The 25,494-nt window shown below is 39.1% G+C and overlaps 1 protein-coding gene across 1 annotated transcript in view; it reads left to right on the top strand.

Annotated features, from left to right (window-relative positions):
- galnt1 (UDP-N-acetyl-alpha-D-galactosamine:polypeptide N-acetylgalactosaminyltransferase 1) overlaps nt 1-25,494 on the top strand; it is a 76,776-nt gene that overhangs the window by 16,328 nt on the left and 34,954 nt on the right. The window contains exons 2-4 of the mRNA XM_088327223.1: nt 7,970-8,068; nt 21,424-21,576; nt 21,641-21,809. Of these exons, the coding sequence (XP_088183349.1) occupies nt 21,438-21,576; nt 21,641-21,809 (308 nt within the window). The 5' untranslated portion in view covers nt 7,970-8,068; nt 21,424-21,437. The remainder of the gene's footprint in view (nt 1-7,969; nt 8,069-21,423; nt 21,577-21,640; nt 21,810-25,494) is intronic.

Here is a 25,494-nt window from a genome sequence, read left to right as displayed (position 1 = left end):
AATTAAGCTTTGTAAACCAAACAAATACTTTCCATTGTGTAACCACTCTCCTCTTAGGTGCACTTCTGAGGCTGTTTAGATCCTCATGTATCTTTTTGTATCTTTAATCACTTCCATTTACCCTAACTTCAAACTGTATATGTCAGCAGGATTCATACACTGAGGAAAGCAAAAAGAGGAGAGAATTCAAACGGAGGAAAGCCCCCTGCTGCGGCAGCTGTGTGCTCTAAACCAGACTCTGTCTGTCCAAATTGAACTATCCCTTTTTTGGGCCACCCTGGGCCTTTATCCTTTTGAGACTCTTATCTGCAAACAGGCAGCTTCTTTCAGTATAAGACTACTCTGGAATGGAGTAGTTGTGCAGTAGTTCAGTCACACTGATAGGCGTATCAGCTTTTACTTCAGCTGATGGCTCACTAAACAGCAGAAGTGTTGTTGTGTGTGTTTGCAGGTGCATGTGTTTTAAACCTTACTTTATAAGAAACAAATGCTGCAGATTAGAAACCGTTTACAACAGTTTTTTCTGGACTGTTAGACGCACCCCAAAACCTTAAATTGGCCAGAAATTCGAAAGTGTGCCTTATAATCCAGTGCGCCTTATATGCGTACAGAATTTAAGTGCATTACACTATTTGTGCAATCATGATCAGTTAATAATTTTATCGTTGAACCTAGTTGCATATTACTGGTAGCAACTGTCTCAAAACAGAGAGCAATGGTAAGAACACAGATTCCTAACCATCAGGACGCTAGGGATACTGATGCTTGCTCACAATTGCATAACATTTATTCCAATGGAATCCTATCAGAATTACGGCAGGGGGAGTGCCGATTTCTATCCACCATAGCGCAAGGGCTACAAATGTCACATGAAAAAGCGTTATGTCTTATTACATTAATGTGCAAATACAATATTTAAAAAAAAAAAGAAGTATTATTATTATTATTATTTTCGCAATCCCAACTCTTTTGAGTCCATGAGCCTTAAAGGCCGGTGCTTCTTGTATATTAAAAAGTAAATCACAAAAGGTTTTTTTTTGCAGGTGCGCCTTATAATCTGGTTCACATTTTAGTGCGGACAATAATTTATTGGTGAGCACGCGTGTAGTCATTGCATTCATATGAACATGGTTATTTGTCATTTAGAAACAATATTGTTAAGCTCATTACTAGTTGTATTGTGTGTGTTGGGTCTATATCGACCTCATTCAGCAAAGAATATTGGAGATGGTATTCTGAATGGGAAGTTGTGGATGTATATTTGTGAGTGATTGCACATTTGGCATCTGTTAATAACCTATTGAGTGTCAATTGTTGTTTTTCCAAGTAAAGCCATAGATCAGATCACTTAAACTGGCCCAATGGTGCAAGCGAGCATCAATGCAAACAGTTCAGGTTACATAATATTGCTGACCGCCATTGAGTCTGTATTGTAATCATTTTGCAAAAATGTCATGAGATATAAAAGTATATCTTTTCATTCAAAGAACAGATAGGGCTATTGAAGTTGTTATTGCACAGCCCTGAAATGACTAGGAGCACTCAGTCAGCCACTTTTATGAATTGGGATCTCCGGAGTTCTTCTCACATATCGGATTGCCTTCACACAGGATGTAGTGGTGTTTTAAGAGCGCTTTTCTGTCTCGTTTATTTCCCTGCCTGACTGCTGTTGCAATGGAGACATTCCCACCAACACTAGAGCATTAAAGTATAAATGCTTTAAAATGGGACCTATCATCGCGTCCTTTGATCCTTGCAAGGGAAAAAAAAACTTAATTTCTTTCATCTGTTTTTGAGAAGTGCTTGTTTTAAAGATACTGTACATGTATAGCATTTAGATTTAGTGTTAAATATGTTTCTTTCCAACTATGGCCAATTCAAAATTTTGTATTCTGTACAAATGAAGAGGTTATAAAAAGGCTAAAAGATTTTCCTACCAGCTCATGGAACAGCAAGCACAACATTAGTTACCCTGTCCTGCGTCACACTTTTGTCCTTGAGAAAATTTCCATCATGACCGTTATCTTGCATAGCTCCGTTGGCTCTGATGCTACTGATTACAAAACCGATAACGGGAGCTTGAGCTCTTTTGCTTCTTCTCTCACAAGCTGTCTTCAGACAGGCCTTTGCACATTTATTGGGATGTCAAACAAATTCATCTTCAAGTTACCAGAGGGATTCATTCTGATGGGTGATGTAACGTGCTCATGGCAGCATTTGTCATTTTAAGCAGTGAGCATAACAACGGTCATATAGCCACTACAACACTAAGAGCTTACTATTTTACTATGCATAATTTTCTTGATGAAAATACTTCGCAGGGTTCGATGTTTTATTTACTATGTTCTTTTTTGTTTGTCATGGAGAAAATGAAAAAGAAAAAGGATGTAAATCATTTCCGTCAGTTTAATCTATGCACGCAAGAACATTGCACTGGATTGCATGGAGTGTTCATTTGAATCATGAGAAAGTCTGTCCAGGATTGGAATTGTTGCCAGGAGTGTTGAGCTCACAGCTTGGGGGCATTTGTAACTCTTGATCCTGTTAACACGACAGAAATGGCAGTGGCAATATAGTGGCATGAGTGCATTACGAAAAAACAGTGACATCAGCATAAACACTAACATCAACCATCTTGGCTCTCTGTAGAAATAAAAGGTATTATACTCTGATTATATTTTGGAAAACACACTAAAGGTGAAAAGAGTCACCACTCGTGCCCACTGGCATCTAATAGACTCTATGGACCACATGTTTGAGGACTGTTCTAGAATTAGCTTACCAGAAATACATTGTCAGGTAATTTGGGCACATATTGTTATTTGTGAGGTGCAATTAAAAGTACTGCTGATTTCCAGTATTCAGTGCTCTTGAAGTAAAGACAGAATTACAGAAAAGTTATGTGGGATCCAAAATGTGTGTGCTCATCCATGGCAGTGAGGTAACAAGGCCAATTTTCTCAGTACGAGAAGTCTGAGCAGTATAGTAGCCTGCTGCTCTTTGTCCTGTATTTCTACCCTGCGTAAACAGGAAGCGGTTATCTTTCACTTGGGGACTCTGTCCCTGCTCCTGTCTTATTCTGTCTCTCTCAATCTTTGTTTGTTCCCCTTCCTACCCTCACCTCCAGATGCAGGGTACATACCGGTCGGTACATGCATATGTCCATAGAGTGACAGGTTGGCAGCTTCCCAACCATTACCTCCATTTTAGAATTAAAAAAAAGCGAGACAAAGTGGTATGTGACAGAAAGGTAGCCAACTCTGTTTTACCAATTCTCCTGGCTCTATTTCTATAATTCTCGATTGTAGTTCCCGGAATTCTGCTAATCTCGAACCATGTCAGAACTGTCATGTTCAACTTATACTTGCCTGTAATGTTTTTGTCAGCTCTTTCTTTCAGACAATGTTAGAGATTTTACACTTTTCCCGGTCCTTGCATGCTTTCCTTTCCCACGTCAGTGAAGCGGCGACTTAGAAACGGAGGCCTGGAAGCAGGCAGAGGCGGAGGGCCACATGGCAGTTTGTTGTTGTGAATATAAAATCTGACACCTTATGTTTCCCTCTTCTAGAGCATATGTTACACACTGAGTCGCATTACGAGAAGAGAAACCTGTTTACAAAGCAAGTTTGCATACATCACAGGGTTGACGAACCAGGGCACGCACTTGGGACATAGTTGGGTTAAAAATTGTTTGTATTGATATTTCAAGCCTAAACATAGGTAGTTGGTTAACATTCAGTGTCACAATTTGACCAGCTATCCATGTTTTCAAAGCTCTTGTGTTAATTTGAAGGACACTTTTAAATAATAATACTCAACTATGTAAATGCGTTATAGATTTCTTACATCAAACATAGAACATCCATCCATCCATTATATGGACCGCTCACCCTCAGTAGGGTCGCGGGGGTGCTGGAGTCCATCCCAGCTATCCTCGGGCAGTGGGCAGGGGACACCCTGAACTGGTTGCCAGACAGTCGCAGGGCACGCAGAGACGGACAACTCACTCACTTATTCACACCTAGGGACAATTTAGACGGACAATTACCCTGACATGCATGCTTTTGAAATGTGGGGGGAAACTGGAGTGCCTGGTAGAAACCCACGCAAGCACAGGGAGAACATGCAAACTCCACACTGGAGGTTCGATCTCATGACCTGAGAACTCTATCAAGTTAAGTCACATTTATTTGTATAGCCCTTAATCACAAAAATGTCTCAAAAGACTGCACAGGATTACGATTACACCATCACATGATCTTAAACCAACATGCGGGCAAGGAAAAACTCAAAACCTCAGCGTGAGGAAAAAAGAAACCTTGCGAAGGGGCCTCAGACCTGTGCCGCACACACGCTAAACCACTTCGCCGGCATGCTGCCCCTAAACATAGAACAGATACGTATCAATATATAACTCTCCATCTTAATAATAGTCCTTCCTTTTTGTTTTAAATGATGCTTTCCATGGTCACTCTACAAAATCACAATGTTCCATCACAGAAGAGCTATTTTTAGAACAAATTCACGGGATACCCGGGTCCTTGGAGGTTACCTGTCATAGATGGTTCAATTTAAGATTGGCTTCAAGTCATAAAGCTTACAAGGAGCTGTACTGACATAATTCCAAGATGTCTGCTAAGGCAGTTTTTCTTTCCTTCCCATAACATTTTGTCTGACTGTCAGAATGTCATGCCTTTTGAATGAAATAAATTCAACCTTGAATGAATAGAAAGCGACCTGAATATGAAAATAGTTTGCTTTTCTTCTGGCCCTGGGATGGCAGGGCGAGGTCATTCAGACTTACCTTTTCACACTGTCGCTATAGGAGCACAAAAAAAACCCAATCGTTTTTAAATAGATTACTTTTTGACGCTTATGAATCGTTTCATTTCATTATACATATCTGCTTCTTATTTGTTTACAACACATTATTTCAAAAATAAACACAATGGGTTTATCCCTGATGTGCATTTGACCTTTTTTAGGGTTCCTCTGATTTTTGTTGTTTTTTCCCCTTATTTTTCTTCTCTTTGCCCGTGCAAGTACATTTCATAAAAGTTTGGCATTTTTCAAACGCGTCATTCGTAAGTCCCAGCAGATATTTTTCCTTACGTCATTGTTTTCTTGCATATTTTAAATCCTCGGTTTTCTCTCCTTTTTCCTCCATCCTTTTAAATCTTTTAATTCCAATTTTGTGGCTTTCCATGTTAATTACATACAGTCATTGTCGTCGGTTTTCATTGCTCTATATATTTTCTGTTAGTTGATATTTATTGAAGTTTTTCGTAAAAGCAAAATGATATCACGAAGGGAGTGAAAATGAGAGTGAGAAGCAAGCGTGAGAAGCGAAATTTCTTATTAGACTTCCAAAGTTTCTTAGTGGGTACTACCCCAGTGTTGCATCCAATACACTCCTGCTCGCAATCTGTAAAATTATCACAGAAAAACATTGCAGGTGAGTTTGGATAAACATCACAGAAATGTTTTTCCCTCAATCCCAGATGCTCAGACCTTCTTGGCAACCAAGTTAAAACAGATGGGCTGCTTTGGTTGTATTACACTGGAGGAAACCCTCTGCTCTGCCAATGTTTTTGCAGCATTGTCTTATCGTGTTTACAGAGTTTATGTGCTCAAGCTCACGCTGCCACTCACTCTTTGCAGTTGTTTTCCGGCTACACACACTACTGTAGTGTAGGAGCTTACTGTTTGATCTGTAGGCAGTGATAGAGCGGTGTTGTAATTTACTCTGCAGCATGCATTGTGTGTATGTTTGCATGTGCTTTGTATGTCTAATAGGCTGGCTTGTCCTTCCTCCAATTTGCACATGCTTTATGATTAATCCTCCAAGCAGTGTGGTGTTTAAAAAAAGAATATAAAGGAATATTTGTACAAAAAACGGCGAAGAAAAATGACGTGCAATTGTGAGTCATTTGAAAGGGGGCGGGACAGTCAGACACCTTAGGTGGCATTCTGAAACACAACCTGCATTGCAGCACAGCCCACTAATATGGCAAGTGTGTGGGCTGACAGGAAGTGATTTATGATATCATTCTTCTTGAAATACAACACACATAGGCTGGCAATATGAAGCCACAGTGGGACGGAATGATGACTTGGCTTTAAAGTAGGCCAAGAACAAGATTGAACACACTCAAGTATACACACACTGAGTCACATTCCCTCTCATCTACATTCTCTGTGGATTCTACAAAAATAGACGATTAATCCAGTGAAATGAGCAGCACGGAGTCGTCAATCTCTCTGTTCCGCCATTGCCTTTTATCATTTGTCAAGCTGCTCAGATTCCGTGGTTGTGTGTGTGTGACCTTAGTCTGTACTTACAAGGGCAAAGGCTGATTGATTTCTGATTCTGACAATGTACAAACAAGGACTAGTTGTAAATGATTGATATTTATAGAATTTCCAAGGTCTCCTTTTTCATGTGCTGAACAATGAAGCATTTGCGCTGATAAGGGAAGTGTATGTTGACTGCAAATATAAATTGCGACACTGACAGTTGTAAAGATGAGTGTTCTCTGTTAAGCCAGGAAATGCTTTTCTGCTAGCAGAGTTGGTGCATTTTTGAAAGTGTCTTCCTGTATATGCTTTGTGGTTTGGGGTGAAAATATAACACTGATAGTGGCGTTGAGGTTCAACTGCATATCATACTTGGTTTCTACAGTGGTAAATGGTCTGCATTTATTTAGCACTCTTCAAGCCACTGCGACCTCCCAAAGCGCTTTACAATGTGCTTAACATTTACCCATTCACACACACACACTGATAGCGGCGACAGCCATGCTACCCAGGGGATTAGCGGTTCTGTGTCTCGCCCAAGGACACTTCCACATAGAACTCTGAGGATCCGGGAATCAAACCTGAGACCTATCTGTCCCAAGACGAGTGCTCTACCTCCTTAGCTTTTGTCATAGTTTTTTTATTGGGATCAATTTAAAGTAGCTCACAATATGACTGGTTAAAACCATTGGTGCGCAGTTCAGGCCATCAAGGCCTTCTCCGCTGGCCTGAAAAGAATCCGAATCATGTAATGTTAATTTGTTAATTATTTTTTTGTCCTTGAATACCTTTTTAGAAAATTCCAAATTGTCTGTCAGCCCCCTTTCATTGCTTGTACCCCTGGTTGGTTTGAAATCTGCCCAGGGGCCTTCACAAAGACTTCTGTGGGCCGTGAGACATAACATTAGTGTTCGATAAAGCTATTGGTTTAGCCAATCGGACATCAAGTTGGTGGGGCCAGTGCCTGCTATTGGGCCTTGGAAAACGTCACCGGTTCCAAAAACTATGATTGGCAAGGGGGCGATAAACGAAGTATCACAATGAAAACTCAAAGAAAAAAATGCCTTAGTTCACTGCTTCTGTCGAACAGACGTTTTCAGCCCTGAATCGAATTAAAACTTATCCCAGAGATACGTTGAGACCGACTCAATTTTCAGCATTCATTTCAATGGCGATAGAAAATAACTTCTTGATCCAGCTAAAACGCCTGGAATCCGTACGACAGAGTAACTACAAACTTGTACTACCTCAACTCTGGTTGAAAAACACTGCATTACAGGAGCTTCCAGTTCAATGAAATTAGGCTCCATACCACAAATCACCTTTTTTGTCAGTCAGCTCTTATCGCAAAAAAAAAGTTAACAGTAAGATTTGTCATTTAGTATTCATTTAGTTAAATAAAATCTTTAGAAAAAAAGTGTACCTATTTGATAACTGTATTCCCACAAAAAGGAAGTTGCGTCAATGTCCTGTGCTGTGTGACCAATTCTCACTAATGGAAAACTTAGTTCACAGTCCTGTCTTACAAATTATCCACTCCAAGAAATCCATGTTGCATGACTGGCACGCTTGAAATTTAACAAGACTTAGTTTGTATCTTAAAATATTTTCTTCACAGTTACATGGTAGGATTTCTGTGTAATCTGTTGTGTTTTCTCTCTCTGGTCTTAAGGAGCATGTTGGAGTGACAAGATAAGGAGGACGCGGGATCTGTCACGCTCTTCCTTTGCTGGTGGAGCCCCTTTGCATCAGCCCAGATACCCCTGGATAGGTATGCGTCAAAGCGTTGGAACTTTTTTTAAAAAAGATTCAGAAATAGAAGTGTATTATTATAGGGTGCGTTTTTATATTTTCACACATTGGTGATAGAAATACAGTAGACCACCATACTGTACTTATGTGGTCAGTGGGATGATAACGGATCCATTAAAATCCTTCCGGCAGTGGCTGGCAGCGTGGGAATAGCCAGTAGAGAACAGCTGATACCCAAACACAAACCTGCTGCTTCAGACGGCTCACACTGCTCATGTTGTGTCTTGATGTGTGTTTATGAGTGGCTTGACACCATTTAGTGTATGTCTTTTTGGGTTATTTATGAGTGTAATGATTATTTTCCACCTATTATAATGAGGTGCGGTTACAGTACAGCAGTATCATGGATTTTAGAAAGACTGTTGTGTTGCAGGAGAGGGGGGGGTGGGTTGCTGCGCTCTGACAGTAATATGTATTGACTTTGGCTGGGAACCAAGGAGTGATTGCAGTATTTAATTCCATTTTGTGGCCCTGCCAAGCTTGAAATGGGTAATCAATGTCAGCTATTTTTACTTTCCTTATTTGTTTTTGTTTTCTCGTAATACCTTAGGTGAAAGTAAATTTGAATACCGTAAATTCTGGACTATAGAGCGCACCTGATTATAAGCCGCACCCACCACACTTTAAGAGGAAAACCGATTTTGTTCTTACACAAGCCGCACCTGTACATAAGCCGCATGTGCCCACATTAAAAAATGTAACACAAACACAAAATAACCCTAACCCGACTTTAAATCCCGCGATTGAAACTGAATGTCCTTCAATACAGTACACAGTCCAAAAATCACAGCCGGCAAAATGAACAGAAAATGATACCGGTACTTAAAGTTTGATGCAGACTTGCAGAGTCCGGGTCCCGTTGAAAGTAATCCAAGGAAAAAAGTTTACATTTCCAAAGGTAAGGGTGGGGAAAAATATATATCCACTATTGTCCGCCGTGTCCACAAACAGGTCTCACCTTTACCCCACTTCCCGTCACCCGCGTTCCGCCACTTCTTTTTCACTCGCCCGTGCAAAACATATCAGAATAAGTTTCTAAAATAAATACAAATAAATACATTACAAAAATATACAGTTGCAAATACATATTATACATGGTTACATATATTTACAAAGAAAGACGGTACACAGAGAGAGAGTTTTCAAAGCTTTAATAATAATAATATAACTTTCATGCCAAACGGGGCCTGTGACAGGGCAGTTAATGGTAGCAACATGCTGGCAACAGGCTCGCAACACAGTAAACGGGTCTGTTAAAAAAATATACCGTAAATCACGGTAAACTGTCCTCATCTTCCTCCTTAGAGCTGAAGCCATCAAAGTCGTCTTCTTTAGTGTCGGAAAGAAACTTTGTCATACAGACGTCGTCCCACGCTCCCGCAGCCTCACTCGTGCTGTCACTGTCGCTGGAACTCTCATCCACCCCTGATTCTGTGCCCTCCTCTCCGTCACGCAGCAGACCGGCTTTTCGGAACCCGTTGGTGATGGTGGATTTTTTTGATGTGCCTTTCTTTTTGCATTTTGCATGATGAGGGTACGTTTACGCTAATTTAATTAATGCACAAGCCAAGAAATTGCAGTCTTCCTCGGCGCATATATTCTACCCGTCTACCCGTCTTACCTTTTGTACTCGAGCGCCGCTGGCGGCCGTTAGAAAAATTACATAAATTGGCCGCATCACTGAATAAGCTGCAGGGTTGAAAGTTTGGGGGAAAAGTAGCGGCTTATAGTCCGGAATTTACGGTAATGGTCATTTTTGGCAGAAGGTATTCCTCCGGTTTATAAACTAATGGGTATAAATAGTATGCCTTTTTAAAATATATCTCCTATTTTTTTTTTTTTATAGGAATCAACCAATGTGTTTTTGTTATGGTGTTTTTTTTGTTCACGGAATTTAAGCAGAGAAACTTAGAGCTGATGTCTATTTGCAGCAAAAGAAAACATGTCGTCTCCAAAACACCAAATCTGTTTTTATTGTAATTGTAACTGTGTTTGTTACCATGACATTTCAGATTTGCAAGATATTGAAAATATTTTATTGCAATGTGTATTCTGTGTAGCACTATCTAGATACTCTATATAACACGCTACAGTGGGTATTAGAACGTCACATTGGGTATTTGTATATTGTATTCTTTTTGCTTTATTATTGTACTGTTCTCAGGGATGCTGCTGGAAATGTGAATTTCCCTGCGGGGATGAATAAAGTATCTATCTATCTATATTGTGGCGATATACTCAAGCTATAGAAATCATTTCTTGATAAATGCACATGCACGATTAAAAATCAGATAAGTAAAAATATATATTTGCATGATAGGTAAGGTCTTTTATGCCCGGATTTCGGGATGGGTTTTGGGCATAACATTTCAATCATTAGGTCGTGCTGGGCTTCTCTTTCTCTCTTTTTTTTTTTTTTCTCCTTGGAGGGTTTGCACACCATACACTCCGTTCAGTGCACCTACCTTTATTAAAGTAATTATATCATAAAGTAATATATTATTCTGAAGTTATAGTACTTTTACATGGGTAACATACTTGGGCGCTGCATTTTGGTGCCGAAATGCATACTTGATTTAAAGGAAACCAAGCCCAAAATGAACCTGAAGCTGCACCCCGGCGCTGCACCGAGCAATCCAGTCAGCATATTGGTTTACATGTTAACATGTCAAAAAGGTTTTGAGTGTTTTAAGCCAAGTTTTGGTCGTTTTGTGACGAATGCCTAGGTGTTGTGTCGCAGTTGGGTGCAGCATCCATCCATTTTCTGCGCTGGTGATCCTCACTAGGGTCGTTTGGGTGCTGGAGCCCATCCCAGCTATCTTCAGGCAGCGGTCAGGTGACACCCTGAACTGTTTGCGAGCCAGTAACAGGGCACAAAGAGACCTGCATGTCTTTGGGATGTGAGAGGAAATCTGAGTGCATGAAGGAAAACACTGGAGGCATGGGGAACTCTTGAAAACTTTGCACGGGGAGCCAGCAAATCTGGAATCCAACCCTGAACCTCCGCACCGTAGGCCTGCGACCTAACCACACAGCCGCTGTGCTGGTGGTGCAGCAATGGTTCAACAAATCCTGAGAAGCCAAAATGGGGCGAATTAGCAAAAATAATACACAGAGAGCTAAGAGGGGCTAAACCTTGACACAATAGGCTAGCAGGAACCAGTCAGTGGCAAATGGAGAGGCTGGCAGACCGAAAACATGCAGTAAGCAGCCAGGATAAACCCGAGCCAATGACAAAAAACGATTACAGCAACAAACCCAGCCTGAAGAAAAAACAATGAGCTGGGCAGGCAAGCCAGCTAGCCGATTGCTAACAGGGCTAACCTAGACCAAACTAAACTGGAAGCCTTCGGGAGCTCGCTTACTAACAGGGACCTATCTAGACAATTTTATATCGATTGAAACACACGCGGCGAAAAACATGAAAGGAAAAGTCACACATACCTTAAAGGAGGCAAAGGCAAAAAAGGAACATGCGCTGCTCAAGACTGAAATTAAACTTAGTCCATGAAGCTTGTGGTAATCAAAACACATGCCTGAGACAAAACAGGCAGAAGTACCCCAGTATCAGAGTAAGCAAAGTTCCAACTACTCCTAGCAAAAATGAGGGCTATGCAGTCCCTCATACCTACTATCGCTGTCTGTTTTTGGGGTGAGCCATTGTTTTCGTCCCTGATGTCTTCCAGTGACATCACGACTTTAGTGACTAGGGAAACAAACTGTCTACTTTGAAAATTAATTTCTCGAAACATGTCTGCATGATTGTGGGGAGGAACGCTACATGTTCTGTACTTAATCGAAAAGAAAGAATAATCATTTTGTAATCCCGTTGCCGTTCTGGCGGGCCATGGGAACGTTGATAAAGTCGTGTCTTCACAATGTCACCAGTCACTCATCGTCATGGCACGGATCATTGAAAAATTTAAACTCTTGGGATTCAAGATATTTCAAAATGTACTCCTCACAGAAACATCACGATCAGTCTGAAACAACATACGCAAAAACTAGAAATACAGGAAAGCGCTGGAAACTTCTACTCATGGCACAATTCCCCGTAAAAGTGGCTTGGTTACATTCACGAAATTCCAATCTAACTTTGTACAATATTTTCTCCAAAATACCTGATAATAAGCATTCCAGCATTGTTAGAATTTTTTTGTTGGAATCCATCTGTTTGGCATTATACCTGCTGAGCTACTTGGGGCGGCAGTAGCTCAGGAGGTAGCACGCTTGTCTTGGGATCAAGAGATCCCAGTTTGAATCCCGGCTCGTCCGTGTTACATGTCGAAGTGACCTTGGGTAAGACACTGAACCCCTAATATCCCCAATAAGCAGGTTAGCGCCTTACATGGCTGCAAGGCCACTATTGGGAAATGTGGAGCACATTGTAAAGCGCTTTGGGAAGTCATTGACTTGAGAAGCGCTATATAAATGCAGATCATTTCATTATCAGTCTCCTCCTAAAGTACAGACTCGTCAGATTATTTTCAATACTTCAGTTAGTTTCTGATCTTTTTGATTGACACTTTTCTTGGCAAATTGCGAGCTTTTTTTCTACAGTCCTTCGCCTGTGACAACCTGTGAGGGTGTTTTGAAAAAAAAAAAAAAGAAAAACATCATGACTAATTTGGCCTAAAAATCTAGCCAATATTGACTGATTTAAAGGTGGATATACGCATTGGTTAGCCTATGAATTCCCCAAATAAATGTGTACATATTTGCGGTGTGTATTTAAATCAGAACTGAAGGTAAATGTATGGAAAGACAATCGTGATTAATTTGTATGCACAGTTATTACGCGCATGTGTGCCTAACCATTAATTCACTTCTAGAAAGAGAAGTCAAACATGTACAACTCTTTCACTATTTCTAAAAATTGGCCGAAGTAAAATACACAAATGCAATGTTGTAAGCGTTGTCGACTTGTGGTCTCCGAATGCCGACTTTGGTGAAGGCCTAGACTTACCATTAAAAACGTGTAAAATACAATGTTTTCTCTTTCTGATTGTGATCAAATTTGACTAGGTAAGGCTTCAAGCTATTGCCTCACTTGTTTTCCAGCTTAAATTCAGGCGAGAATAAAAATCTTCTATTTCTGTGTGTTCCAACTAAAATAATTCAATGTTTGTAGCATGGGCAGTGATCATTTCAAGACTGTCTATATTATTCAAAGGGTTCAAGTTTTGCATTCAATTTAGTTTGGGTATGTCTTAGATTGAGATTTTAGGAAATTTTGACAGGAATGGTTAGGGTTTAAAACATTTTTAAATTTGGCCATGAAAAGGGTGTACAAACCCTGAATACAGTTAATGCCCTTCAAAGATCACCACATGTATCAAATTGAATCAAAGCCTAAATATGGAAATAACTCCATGAATTCCTCAAGAAATAGTTTTCAAAAACCTCAGTATAACTTGTATATAATCCAAAACAGTGTTTATCTTATTTCCACACAAAAGTACAAAGTGGACAAGTTTTTGCAGCTCTGCTATATTTTGTAAAAATTTGGAATTACTACTGCTAGATGAGGCCAAACACACTAAATATGCATGATGCCACATCTGTCGACAGCGGTCGGGAGCTAGAATTCAAATCCAGTCTGCAAAACATTTGCCTGATGCACGCACCTACTTAGAAGTTTTACGATGTAAAATGGTTAACCCTAAAGTCTATTGTACAAATAATTTGTGCCAGACTGTTAAGTAAGGCAGCTTTAAAAAATATTGGATTTAGTGAGAGGTGTTTCCATATGCTATGTATTTCAATAGAGCATTATAAATTGTATTATTGAATTTTCTGCTACTTTTACAATCTATTTATCATAAATGACAACAACACTCATTTTACACAACAGAAAACTCTGATAACTTCTTATGGATTAGAGCATTAACTGAATGTTTAGTCTTATTGACCTACACATAATAGTCATACATCTTCTTGGCTTCTTTTACTTCTTGATCCTGAGCATTTTTATTGGCCTGCAGTGTGTTATACTGTCAAGGTCATGGCCTGGTTATGAAATGACCTTTGCCTTGAGCGTCAGTGTTATCTAGCTACTCCACATAAGCCGCTGAATACAAACCTCAGGGCCATTCTTTTCTGTTTCACTTCCTTCATATTAGCCTGTGCCTTGTTCTGCTCTAGTTGAGGCGTCACGACAGTTCAATCAGCAGTCCTATCAGCGATCGAGTAGCTTGCATGACCTGGGGATGTCATGACGACTCGGTTAGCTCCTTTTCAACCATTTTTATTTGTGTGCACACACAAAAAAAGCATGCTTCTCTCTGTTTTTCCTTGTTCCATTCGCTTATGCATTTGCATAAGCACGCATCCTCCCTTGCAGCCATCTAATCACAATCTCTCCCCTCTGCTTGTGCAACGTATGAAGCAGGGTTAAGTCTGTAGAGGAGAGGAGTGGGTAGGGTGCAAAGGGGATATTGTATATTACTAGACAAGTAATGATGCAGCCACTCTTGAAGTGTGTGTGGCGTCTAAAAGATAGATGCAATCTTGTTAGTGTGTTTAATACACGAGATAAGTTAGCCTTTTAAAAGTAGCATTGAAAAAGAGCTTTGTCTTTTTTAGGGTGATAGAAAACCCATCCCAGCCTCTTACTGTTTGCCCATTCCTCCAAAACCAACTCATTCAGCTGGCGGGTCCCTTGGACCACTTGCTTGACGTGTACCAAACCATTTGCATGACAATAACATCTGTGTCATTGCCATGGCAACCTTAAAGGCCATCTCTGGCTTTTCCAAATATCAGTAAACCCGCGGTGACTCTCCGGGTTGTTTCAGTGCTATTTTGGGCCATTGTGCATTTATCGGTAGTCTTAAATCTCAGTTCTATTTTTGGGAAGCCCTGACCACAAACTGTAAGTGAATATGTTGTATTACTTAGAAGCGTAAATCCCAGACTATTAGACTATTATATTTTTTTCTTATTTCTTAAAGCTCTGTCAGTAATCTTTAATTTTCAAAAAGCTCAACAGAAAAATTTACTTTATATAAATATCCCGAATACTTGGAATTAAGTAAGCAGATTTTGTTCAGTAGCGTATAGCTTTTATGTTAGCAAAAGTGGGCTAAATGTACTCCAGATAAAACAAAATTTTCTATCGTTCACTAAACTTATGTATTTTTTAAAAATATTACTTGATTGAAATGCATACAATAAACGTAGTGCAAAATATATTACCTGAGACTAACATTTTTGTCACGGAGAAGTAATGTACAGGAAAGAAAGAAAAATCTGATTCCTGGTGTATGATACAATATCAAGAAAATCTCAGGGGCTTGATTATGTGTAGCACAAAAGCATGTTGTGAAATTTCATTCAATGTTTCCTTTTTATAAAGAATGTCTTGACGGTTTTTGTCAATCAATTATGTTAGCTAGTGGCAGGTTTTTAGTATTCTTACCAACAAAGTTTTTAAAGCAGTATCTTACATATTTGCAGGTGTGTTTTAGTTTATTGTTAGGCTACTTGACAAACACTAGGAGTCTTTATTGTTTGAAATTATAAAATATTATGCTGTTTTATGCAATGTTTTTCTATCCGTCCAAAACGTAAATAATTGAATAGAGGGGGAAATTAAAACATGTTATTTAAAAAAAAACAAAAACAAAAAAAACGGATTTGATTGTTTTTTTCATAATCGAACAATTCATCAATCATTAACTTATTCAATGACAGACGTTTCTCTCAAATGGGAAGGGCGGGTGCCGTTCTTGCCATAATGACTTTGTTATCCCTTTTAGAAAAATCTTTAAAGCATTAACTTTGTGTATTTATAGCTTCACTTATCTCACCACACTGCTTCACTGCACCTACTCACCATACACTCATTTATTCTCTGGTTCAGGATGCAACACTAGGAAGTGATAGCTTCCTCGATGTGTAAACAAAGATCTGATAAAGCCACTCCTACCATCTAATGGTGATTTTGCATACTGAAATCATTCCCAGAGGCTTGATACTGACGAGCTGCGCCAAACTTTTTTTTAATAGTTTCTTTTGAAAATGAAACAAAAACACATAGTTTTACGTTTTAGCACCCAGGGACAATGCTCCTTAAAACGCATTTAAATGTTATGGCACTGAATGAGTTAGAATATCGAGAGTCTCAGCTCTAATGCAGTCGGTGTTTAATTTTCAAAAACGGTACAATTCTCGGCATGTGTAGATCACATTATGGAGCTTTAATGTAATATTCAAATCAGGACAACATTGGATACAGTTCTAACTTTGTGGAACTTTTGTCTTGGAGCGCGGTGGGAGAGCAAACATATCTTCCCTCCATGAATCTGCTTTGCGTGGCACTTTGTGGCACCGCAATCCTATAAGCTAGAATTTAGAAGCGCTGCTCTGCAGTTCCACATCCTCCTGAGCTGAACTGAGCCAGGCTGCCGCCAAGTTAGCGATGCACAAACCCTTTTTTGTCTCCCAGTGCTGACTGTGAATATCGCCGTGGCCAAATTAATTTTCTCCCTTCTGCTGGTGCTGCTACAACCTGAGGGATGACAGAGGAGGCGAGTCAGTTGCATGGAGTGGAGGAGACGCTTCTGCAGGAGAGACGGAAAGGAGAGCAGGGGAATTTTAATGTGGCTCTGTCTGTCGCCGCTTGCCAAAGAAAAGCAATTACTGTCGCAGCTTCTCTCATGCCTCCTCGAGACTGCGTACGTCATGTCATTTGGGCGTAAATGTTTGTGCGTGTGCACGTACGGGTGCTTAGACGCACTAGGATTTTCCGTGTTGCAAGTACAAATGGCAAATTGGCTTATACACAGCAGGTTGGTAAGGAACTCTGAGGGTGATCCTTTTTCCCTCTGTGTGTCAAAATAACTGCTTTGTTGCTATTAAACATTCATTCCATTACACCAGTGGTTGCCTGCAACAAACATCAGAAGCCAATTGACTGATTTGGCACTTGAGTTTCAAATTGGTATGAATATGGGTGAAATAAAGATTCACATTTTGGGTTATCCTTTGTCTTTGAAATATATCAATTACACTAAAGGGCTGAGGAATAAATCAAATTAAAATGATTTACTCATCATTTTAAAAACAGTCAAACTTACTGAATTTAAATAATTCAAAGGGAAGTGTGTGTTATTTAGTCCCTCTTAGTGGTAAAAAAAATCACAATTTTTTACACCAAAACCAATATTGATTGATAATAAGAGAAAATGCATTAACTATCAAGTAAACGTCTATTTTTATTAATACTCCAAGGTCGAGGAATTTATTTTACATATCTGAGCCTCATCGAGGTTTAGCTAACATAGATGTCTGCATTCTAGCCTCTACTGGTACCCAAAAAACAAAAACGTTGGGAAATAATGGGAATAAAAATCGTGCAGTTTGGTCACTTTGAGTCTATGTAGTTTGTATTCTTCGCCACCAGGCTGTACTTGCCTAAGACACACCACAGGAAATGGTGTCCCCAAGACCCTGGTGGTTAGGGTATAAAAGCACCCACCAATCAACTTAGTTATTTTCAGGTAAAAAAAAAATTCTGCAAATCAGGGGACAAAATAGTACGAGCAACTTTGGTGAAGTTATCAATCGCTAAGTTTGTTTTGAAACTAATTTAAAATCAATGTCCAAACACTTTGCTTATAATTCATCTTTAATCAATAAAACGTTCTTTAAATAAATGTGAAATGTTTTTTTTACACTTTCAAATAAAGTAAAATTGTAACCGTCAGTATGGACCGTCAAATTGGGTTGTCGTTTTGCTGCCCAGCCTTTAAAAAACAAGATGCATTTAATACATATTATGATTTATTTTTTTACATTTTATGTATTTTTGTCTTTTCACTAAAAGGAGAAGCCCTCCAATTTTTTGGATGATTGTGTAATGACAATAAAGGTCATTCATTTTCCCATTCATTAATTTATTCAAAATATAATTTTTTGACTTTTCCTTTTAAACACACATAATGTGTTGTACCAGTACCTGTTGCATAATATTTATGAAATACATTTTATTCTTCTTTTAACAGATGAATTGATTAAATCAATTAAAAAAACTCTCCAGTGGGACAGGGAATAGAACATGTTTTCTTAACTTTTGAAGAACATAATTTCAACGCCCTTATCAGTTTAGCTATTGCAAATTAGACACAAAACATTTTTGAAATGTGGTCAAAATGTCTTTGCACTAAGTAAATTAATGTCCAAGAATAATGTATATCATATGTTGTTCCTTTTTTAATCTAACATCTAGTGCAGGTATGTCAAACTCATTTTCGCCAAGGGCTTAAGCAGCGTAATGGTTGTCCTCAAATGGGCTAATGTAAATTATAATTGTAACTACTCATTCATTAAAAAAAAAACTGAATTTATTGATAATCCAAGTTATAAACATTGTGGTTACATTGTATATATACAGGTATAGCAAAATATTGGACATTTTCAAGGTAATTTCTTAATTCCACTCATTGGTATTAATATGGAAACACTTCAGTGTAGTGGAGCCGTCAGTTCACAATTATTGTAAATGTATCATAGTTGATAGGCATTGTGGGAAAATGTAGTTTTTGGTCGAATCAGTTTTGAACCATTTATTCCTAGTTGCTCAAATATTAGCAACCGAATTCTACATAAAATGTGTCGGCCCACAAATTTGACACGGGATCTAGTGGATTACTAAATTTTGTGCAGGCTTGGGGAGTAACGGAATACATGGAACGGCAAAAATGATGTTGGCAAGCTGTTTGGATTTATTTTCATTTTCTTTCTGTCGCATTTTATGGTAGTTTTGCCGGAGATCAAAGCCAGGAGAGAAAGCGTACCACGTGTTGTGAGTCATAATTTTATTCATATTTACTTTCTTTTGTCTTTTATTAGCATATTTGGTATTGGAGTAATCCAAAAGTAATTCAAAGTAATCAAGTTAAAGTAACCCTACCCAACCCCGATTACCTAATATATTTCACTTGTTGAATCAGTCTGCTTCATTGCTCATGGACTGCCTATCTTAAAGAACCTGAGCAAGTGCAACAACTTGCTTTCATGTAAAGGAGCTGATGGCCGAATCTGCTTCTTTCAAATACACCTGGCTCAGTTTGGTCCGATTCCACATGCAAGTTTACCTCGAGCATTTTTGGTTTCACACACTTCCCACCACCGTGTCAGTTTCCTTCAAAAAGTAAAGCCTCACTGGGAACTCTTCAAAGGCAACTTTTCATCTCACACAGTCTTGCACTGCTAGCAGCGCAAGCTAGCTCACGTTCTGAGAAATTGAAAGCGTGGTGCTTAGACGCATGGTTAAAGGATAAATCGCGCTGTGTAAAAAATACACTTTGGAAGAAGGATTTAGGATTGGAGGAAGAAACAGATTTTTTTTTTATGTGGCACGTTGGGATTTTGGCATTTTAAATTATGATAAAATTAAATCACAGAGGAACAGAACCTTAGGAAGGAGCAGGACATCCTTCTGAAACACACAACAAAATTGACATTCTGAGGTGGTGATACTATGTAATGGACGTTTTTGTTTGCTTCAATGACAAAATTTTGTTTCTGGAATGGATTTTGTAAATGGATACAAATCTTGTACTCATGTCCCAAAGCTTAAATTTTAACAAATTACATAAAATCTAACTTTTTTAATATAAGCAGGACAATGAAACAGCACAGTGATGAGAACTGATTCTAGGGGGTCATGGTAGGAGGCAGAGAACATAAGTTGTTTCTTTATGCAGGTGACATCTTGGCCCTGAGCCAGGAACCAGCAAGTTCTATTCCAGCTCTGCTTGGTTATTTCCACCTTTTCCAAAGTCTCCAGCTACTGCATCAATTGGCACAAATCTGAAGTCTTGCCTATAGCAGGGACATGTTCACAGTCCAACTATAAAACCCTTTAATTTCAAATGGTTCTCAAAACGCATGGTGTAGTAATCCATCGAATTATCTCCAAAAATTAAGGAAACTGTTGATTACTATGGAAAATGTTTTGGGCAAAGAAAAAATAACCTTCAAAATTGATTTGACATTGTTGGGAAAAGTAAAAAAAAAAGTTAATACAATCAAAATATCAGTGGCACCAAAACTAAATTACATATCAGGAATGATACCTATAAGCATCACCCCCTAACCCTGGGTAAATAAGAATTCATGTGATAACTTCAAACGGGAAGAAGACCTATCTTGCAACTTTGATAAGAAAACATGGGAGGGGATTCTCTTCAGGTCAGAGGATTATTTAGGAGAAGCTAAAATTAAATGTACAGATATAAAATAATCAATAGACATTATTTCACACTATCAAAGACATTTCAGAATGGGACTGCTCAAAAATGATTTTTGTTGGAAATGTAGCAATGAGAGAGGTACACTGATTGATGCTTTGTGGGAATGTTGTAAAAACGCTGTATGGGAAATTGTTATTGATTGTATTGAAAAATGGTCGAAAGGTATGCTCCCAAAATCACAGAGACTTCATGGAGACAGAACTATAGTGTCCCACTTCGACTCATTTTCTTTCAAAATCCTCAAAACTGAATTCAAGACCTGCGTTTGGATAATTGTGAGACACTGGAAGCTCCCGGGATAGTCCAACCATAAATATTCGGGAAACAGTAATGATAGACGTAATTTCTTGTGAAAAAATGCCGGGAAGAATAAACTTGTTGAATGGGACTAATGAGCGATGGGATGACTTTGGGAAGTTTTTATCCACAACCACAATTTGTAACGCCTCATAGCGCATAACACCACACTCCTTGTTAAGCGTATTGTTTCTTGTCTTTACTTTTCCCACATGATGAACCGTTCTTGTGCCTGTCTGTCTTTAGGTTTGTACTTGGTGAGATTTTTATCTTATTTTTGTATGCAAAACTCAATAAAAAAATGTGAATTAAAAGAAAATCATCTCTGGTACCATGACTAAAAATTGTCTGATAATAAGATCCAATCTACTTTCTTTTCACAAGTCTTTGGTCTATTGCGCTGACAACTAAGCTGTCCTCTGACCTTTTAAGACTGCACAGCACAACAGAAAGCTTAGTGGTCCATGAACTTTTTTTCCGTCAAGAATGCAATAAATGTTATTTGGTTATTTATTTAATTAATAGTGTTATCATTTATTTTACGATTTTTTTTCTGTGAAGAATCCAAAAGGGTTATTTGATTGTGGCTTACACATTTACATTTGGGCACACTTCTGCAAATACTTTTTAATTCATACTTTTTTGTTACAAACTGACCCAAGCTCCTCATCTGAGAACTAGGGAAAAGCTATGTGGCCTTCACAGGAAAAAGGTTGGGGACCACTTTCTTAAACTGTTCCCTTTGTGTCTTTCTCAGGTGACGTTCCCAGCATGCGGAGGTTCGCCTACTGCAAAGTGGTCCTGGCCACCTCTCTGGTTTGGGTGATGCTGGACATGTTCATCCTGCTCTACTTCAGCGAGTGCAACAAGTGCGACGACAAGAAGGAGAGAGGACTGCCCGGTCGAGAAGGTGAGCTTTCATCAATGGGCAAACCCGCCTCTGGCTTTTAACAAGCTCCATTTTCCTCATCCAGACCCCATGGTGAGGCCCAGGGATGGACCAGGGGAGGGGGGCAAGCCTGTGGTGATCCCAAAGGAGAACCAGGAGAAGATGAAAGAGATGTTTAAGATCAACCAATTCAACCTCATGGCCTCCGAGATGATTGCACTCAATCGCTCATTGCCTGACGTCCGCCTCGAAGGGTGAGCAGCCAACATGCACCCTATTAACCGCCAGCTCGGGTTTTCTTTAGAATGAATGTCAGGTTTGTCCATTGATGAGTTAGGCCGTCTTGGATTGTGTTGTCCAAATAGCATCCATTGTAATGTAATACATACTGTACTTTCCGCACTGTTAGGTGCACCCCCAAAAATATAGTCTTTTGTTATACATTTTTATATATAACGTGCACTGGACTAAAAGGCGCAAATAATAACAATATAAGAGCTACCAAATGTATTATTGTATGACGGTTGCAGGCAGCATGGCGGAGCAGTGGTTATTGCGTGTGCGGCACAGTTCTGAAGTCATGAGATCAAAGCTCCTGTGTGGAGTTTGCATGTTCTCCTAGTGCTTGCGTGGGTTTCCTCTGGGCACTCCGGTTTCCTCCCACATTCCAAAAACATGCATGTTAGGTTAATTAGCCGGTCCAAATTGTCACTAGGTGTGAATAAGCGAGCGAATTGTCTGTCCCTGTGTGTCCTGCGACTGGCTGGCAACCAGTTCAGGGTGTCCCCCGCCTACTGCCCAAGGATGACTGGGATGGGCTCCAGCACGCCCGCGACCCTACTGAGGATAAGCGGTGCAGATAATGGATGGATGCACAGTTGACTGTTGCATATGTTATACAAAACGTTGTATGCTACGGGACTCGATTCCGGGTCACGGCTGAAAGCAATACCAAAACTATTAGTATATTCTGAGAAAAGCTATTTGTCTTTAGAAATTTAGTTTTTTTCATTTTCAATAGACAAACAAAATTTGTGCAAAACTAAACTGTATTTGAATACTGTACTTTAAGTATGAATTGGAACTTTTTTGAATTGTCTTAAAATGCAGAAAATGCAAGAAAATATCCAAATAAATCAAATTTGGCCTGGAAATGTACATTTCTTTGAAAACATCTGGAACAAGACATTCTAATTTTCAATTATTGATTCTATAAAACTATATTAAATTATGTAGAAGAAAATCAATTCAACAAAGATTTTTTTTAGTTACTTCAGATACTGCTTTTCAAGTGTGAGCTACTTTTAGTGTTAGTGCTCTGAAACAATGTGCTATCAAATATTCACTGATAGCCTTGAAATGTCATTAAACATAGGTATGTAGTCTAAGAAGCACCCCTTGTGTTTTGATCAATGCTTTGAACATTTCCCTTAGGGTTCATTCGAGTCTCAACACTGGTAAAAACGGGCATCTACAAATAATGAGTTATTTTTGGGGGCAGGACATTATTCCGTATATTTGCTTCCTTCCAGTGATCAGACTGGAATATTCATCCACATCAATTGGTGGCATCTTACTGCAGTGCAAAAAATAATAAATCAGATTAACTGAAAAATCTTATTTTAATTTTAATATTCTTATTATACTAAAACCACCTGAAAAGTCAGAACGTATTAAACCAGAGGTCTTCAACGTGGTGCATGTGGGCACCAAGTAGCCCCCTAAGAGTACCTGAGTATCCCACAGAAATCATAGATGGGTCATAGTGATTTTGAAAGTTGATTTATAATTGGCATGCGAAAATCATTGACATGAACAGTGTCTTTAAAGGCATTTTTTAGTGGTTGGCAGTGCCTATTTTAACCAGATTTCTAATAATTACAACCTGGTAATAACATAAAAACGGTATTAGCGGCATTAGCTTAGGAGGTAGAGCCCTCGTCTTGGGATCGATTTCCGGCTCCTCAATGTTATATGTCGAAGTGTCCTTGGGCAAGACACTGAATCCCTAATGCCCCCAGACGCTGCTATCGGTTAGTTAGTGTGTAAAAGGGAAAAATGGGAAGCAAATTGTAGTGCGCTTTGGGAGGTCTTCATTGACTTTAAAAGCACTATATAAAGTTAGTAATTCAGACAATATTGACAGGTAATGTCATTGTTTGTAGTTTTTTGGGTAATTTTTCTGCAAAACTAGATGAAAAATATAGTAAATAACTTTGACAACAGGTTAAAAGTATAGTAAGATCAAAAAAAGTGCTGCAAAATTATGAACCATAAAAGTTAACCTGTATTACCTCTTAGCCACAGTGACTATACATGACAAAATGTGATACAGTACTGTCAATTAAGGCAACGTGATCATTTAGGCATGAAACTGGTGCCAGCAATTAATTTTAAAATATTTTCGACGGACTGTGTACTTCAAGATTTTTTTAATGGGAATAAAAAGTTGTTTTTGTCTCAAAAACGTAAAGAAACATTGTTCTGGTGCACATGTGCGTCCAATGGGTGGATCCGTACAATGTGAATGTTTTCCATGCCGGCATTCTAACACATGACGCATTTTTCCCTTTTTACATTCCGACGGCATCGTTTTTTACGAGAGGGCATATTTTTGTCTTCATATTCAAGTGACGTTTGAATGTTGACCCTGCCCTCCATTTCTTGGTGGGACAGGCAGCCAATGAATCATTCTGTAAATTACATCTTGCAAAATGCTGCTCCACCTCCCTCATATTAGCATAAATGGCACTAAAATAAACACACAATGACACCCTGACTTAGTGCAGGCACACAACATCTTGCAGATTTTTGTGTTCGTTGATCATATATTATTATTACAAGCTGAAATCCAGGGAAAGTGTTTTTTCCCCATTGGTTTACATTTGGATTGTCAATCGTTATTGAATGTTTGCACAGCATCACACGAACAGGGGTTTATAGAGGGTTAAGAAAAATAGCACAAATTAAAATGTAACAACAACATGAATTGACAATGAGGTACAGTGGAACCTCGGTTCTCGACCATAATCCGTTCCAGAACCCTGTTCGAAAACCGATTTGGTCGATCACCGAAAATTGTTTTTCCCATTAAAAGTAATGTAAAATCGTTTTAATCCGTTCCAACACCCTGAATGTTTACCACGAACGTAAACATGAAGCTAACCCAGGCTAATCGTACGTCCGCGTTAGCGCAATCTTCCGTACGAAAGATTACGCTAACACGAACGTGTAAAAATAAAAAAATTAGGTCATTTACACGTCATTTAGCACCCGGGTCTCCACAACAAGTGGCTAGCGCTTCATTGGAAAGGGAGCTCCGTTCCAACACCCTGAATGTTTTACATAAACAAAGCTAACCCAGGCTAGTCGTACGTTCGCGTCATCGTAATCTTCCGTACGAAAGATTACACTAACATGAACGTGTAAAAATAAACAAAGGGTAAAGAAAAGAATTATGAATAGGATTTCTTACCTTTGTGGTGCTCAGCAGAAGCCATGCTGTATGTATAGCAAGATCGGAAACTCGCACACCTTCTTCATATTTTGCTATTATTTCTTTCTTAAATGCAATAGTTGTACCACTACTCTTCTTTTTTCACCTGTAGCAACTTTGCTGCTTGCACCGACCTTTTTCGGAGGCATAATTAGGGGCTAAAACATTTGGTACACCTATATTAAAAGCGAAAGCTAAACGAAACACGTCAGCATGTGATAACAGTTCTTCACGAGGGGTGGGGGCAATCTACACGATCTACACCCGTACACCACTCAGCATCACACCCTAGCGTACCGGCGTTCGAACTCCGATTATTTGACTGAACAGCAAAGCAAGAATTTCTCGAAATTTTTGGTCGAGAACCGATTTGTTCGAACTGAGAGGCGTTCGAAAACCGAGGTTCCACTTTATTTAAATTCAAACGTGAAAAAGGTCAAGGA

This window comes from Urocampus carinirostris, chromosome 2 (assembly GCF_059441175.1).
Source record: "Urocampus carinirostris isolate Australia breed hairy pipefish chromosome 2, RoL_Ucar_1.0, whole genome shotgun sequence".
Lineage (NCBI taxonomy): Eukaryota > Metazoa > Chordata > Actinopteri > Syngnathiformes > Syngnathidae > Urocampus > Urocampus carinirostris.
The sequence above is the reverse complement of the archived record's forward strand: the minus strand, read 5'-3'. Positions and strand labels throughout refer to the sequence as shown.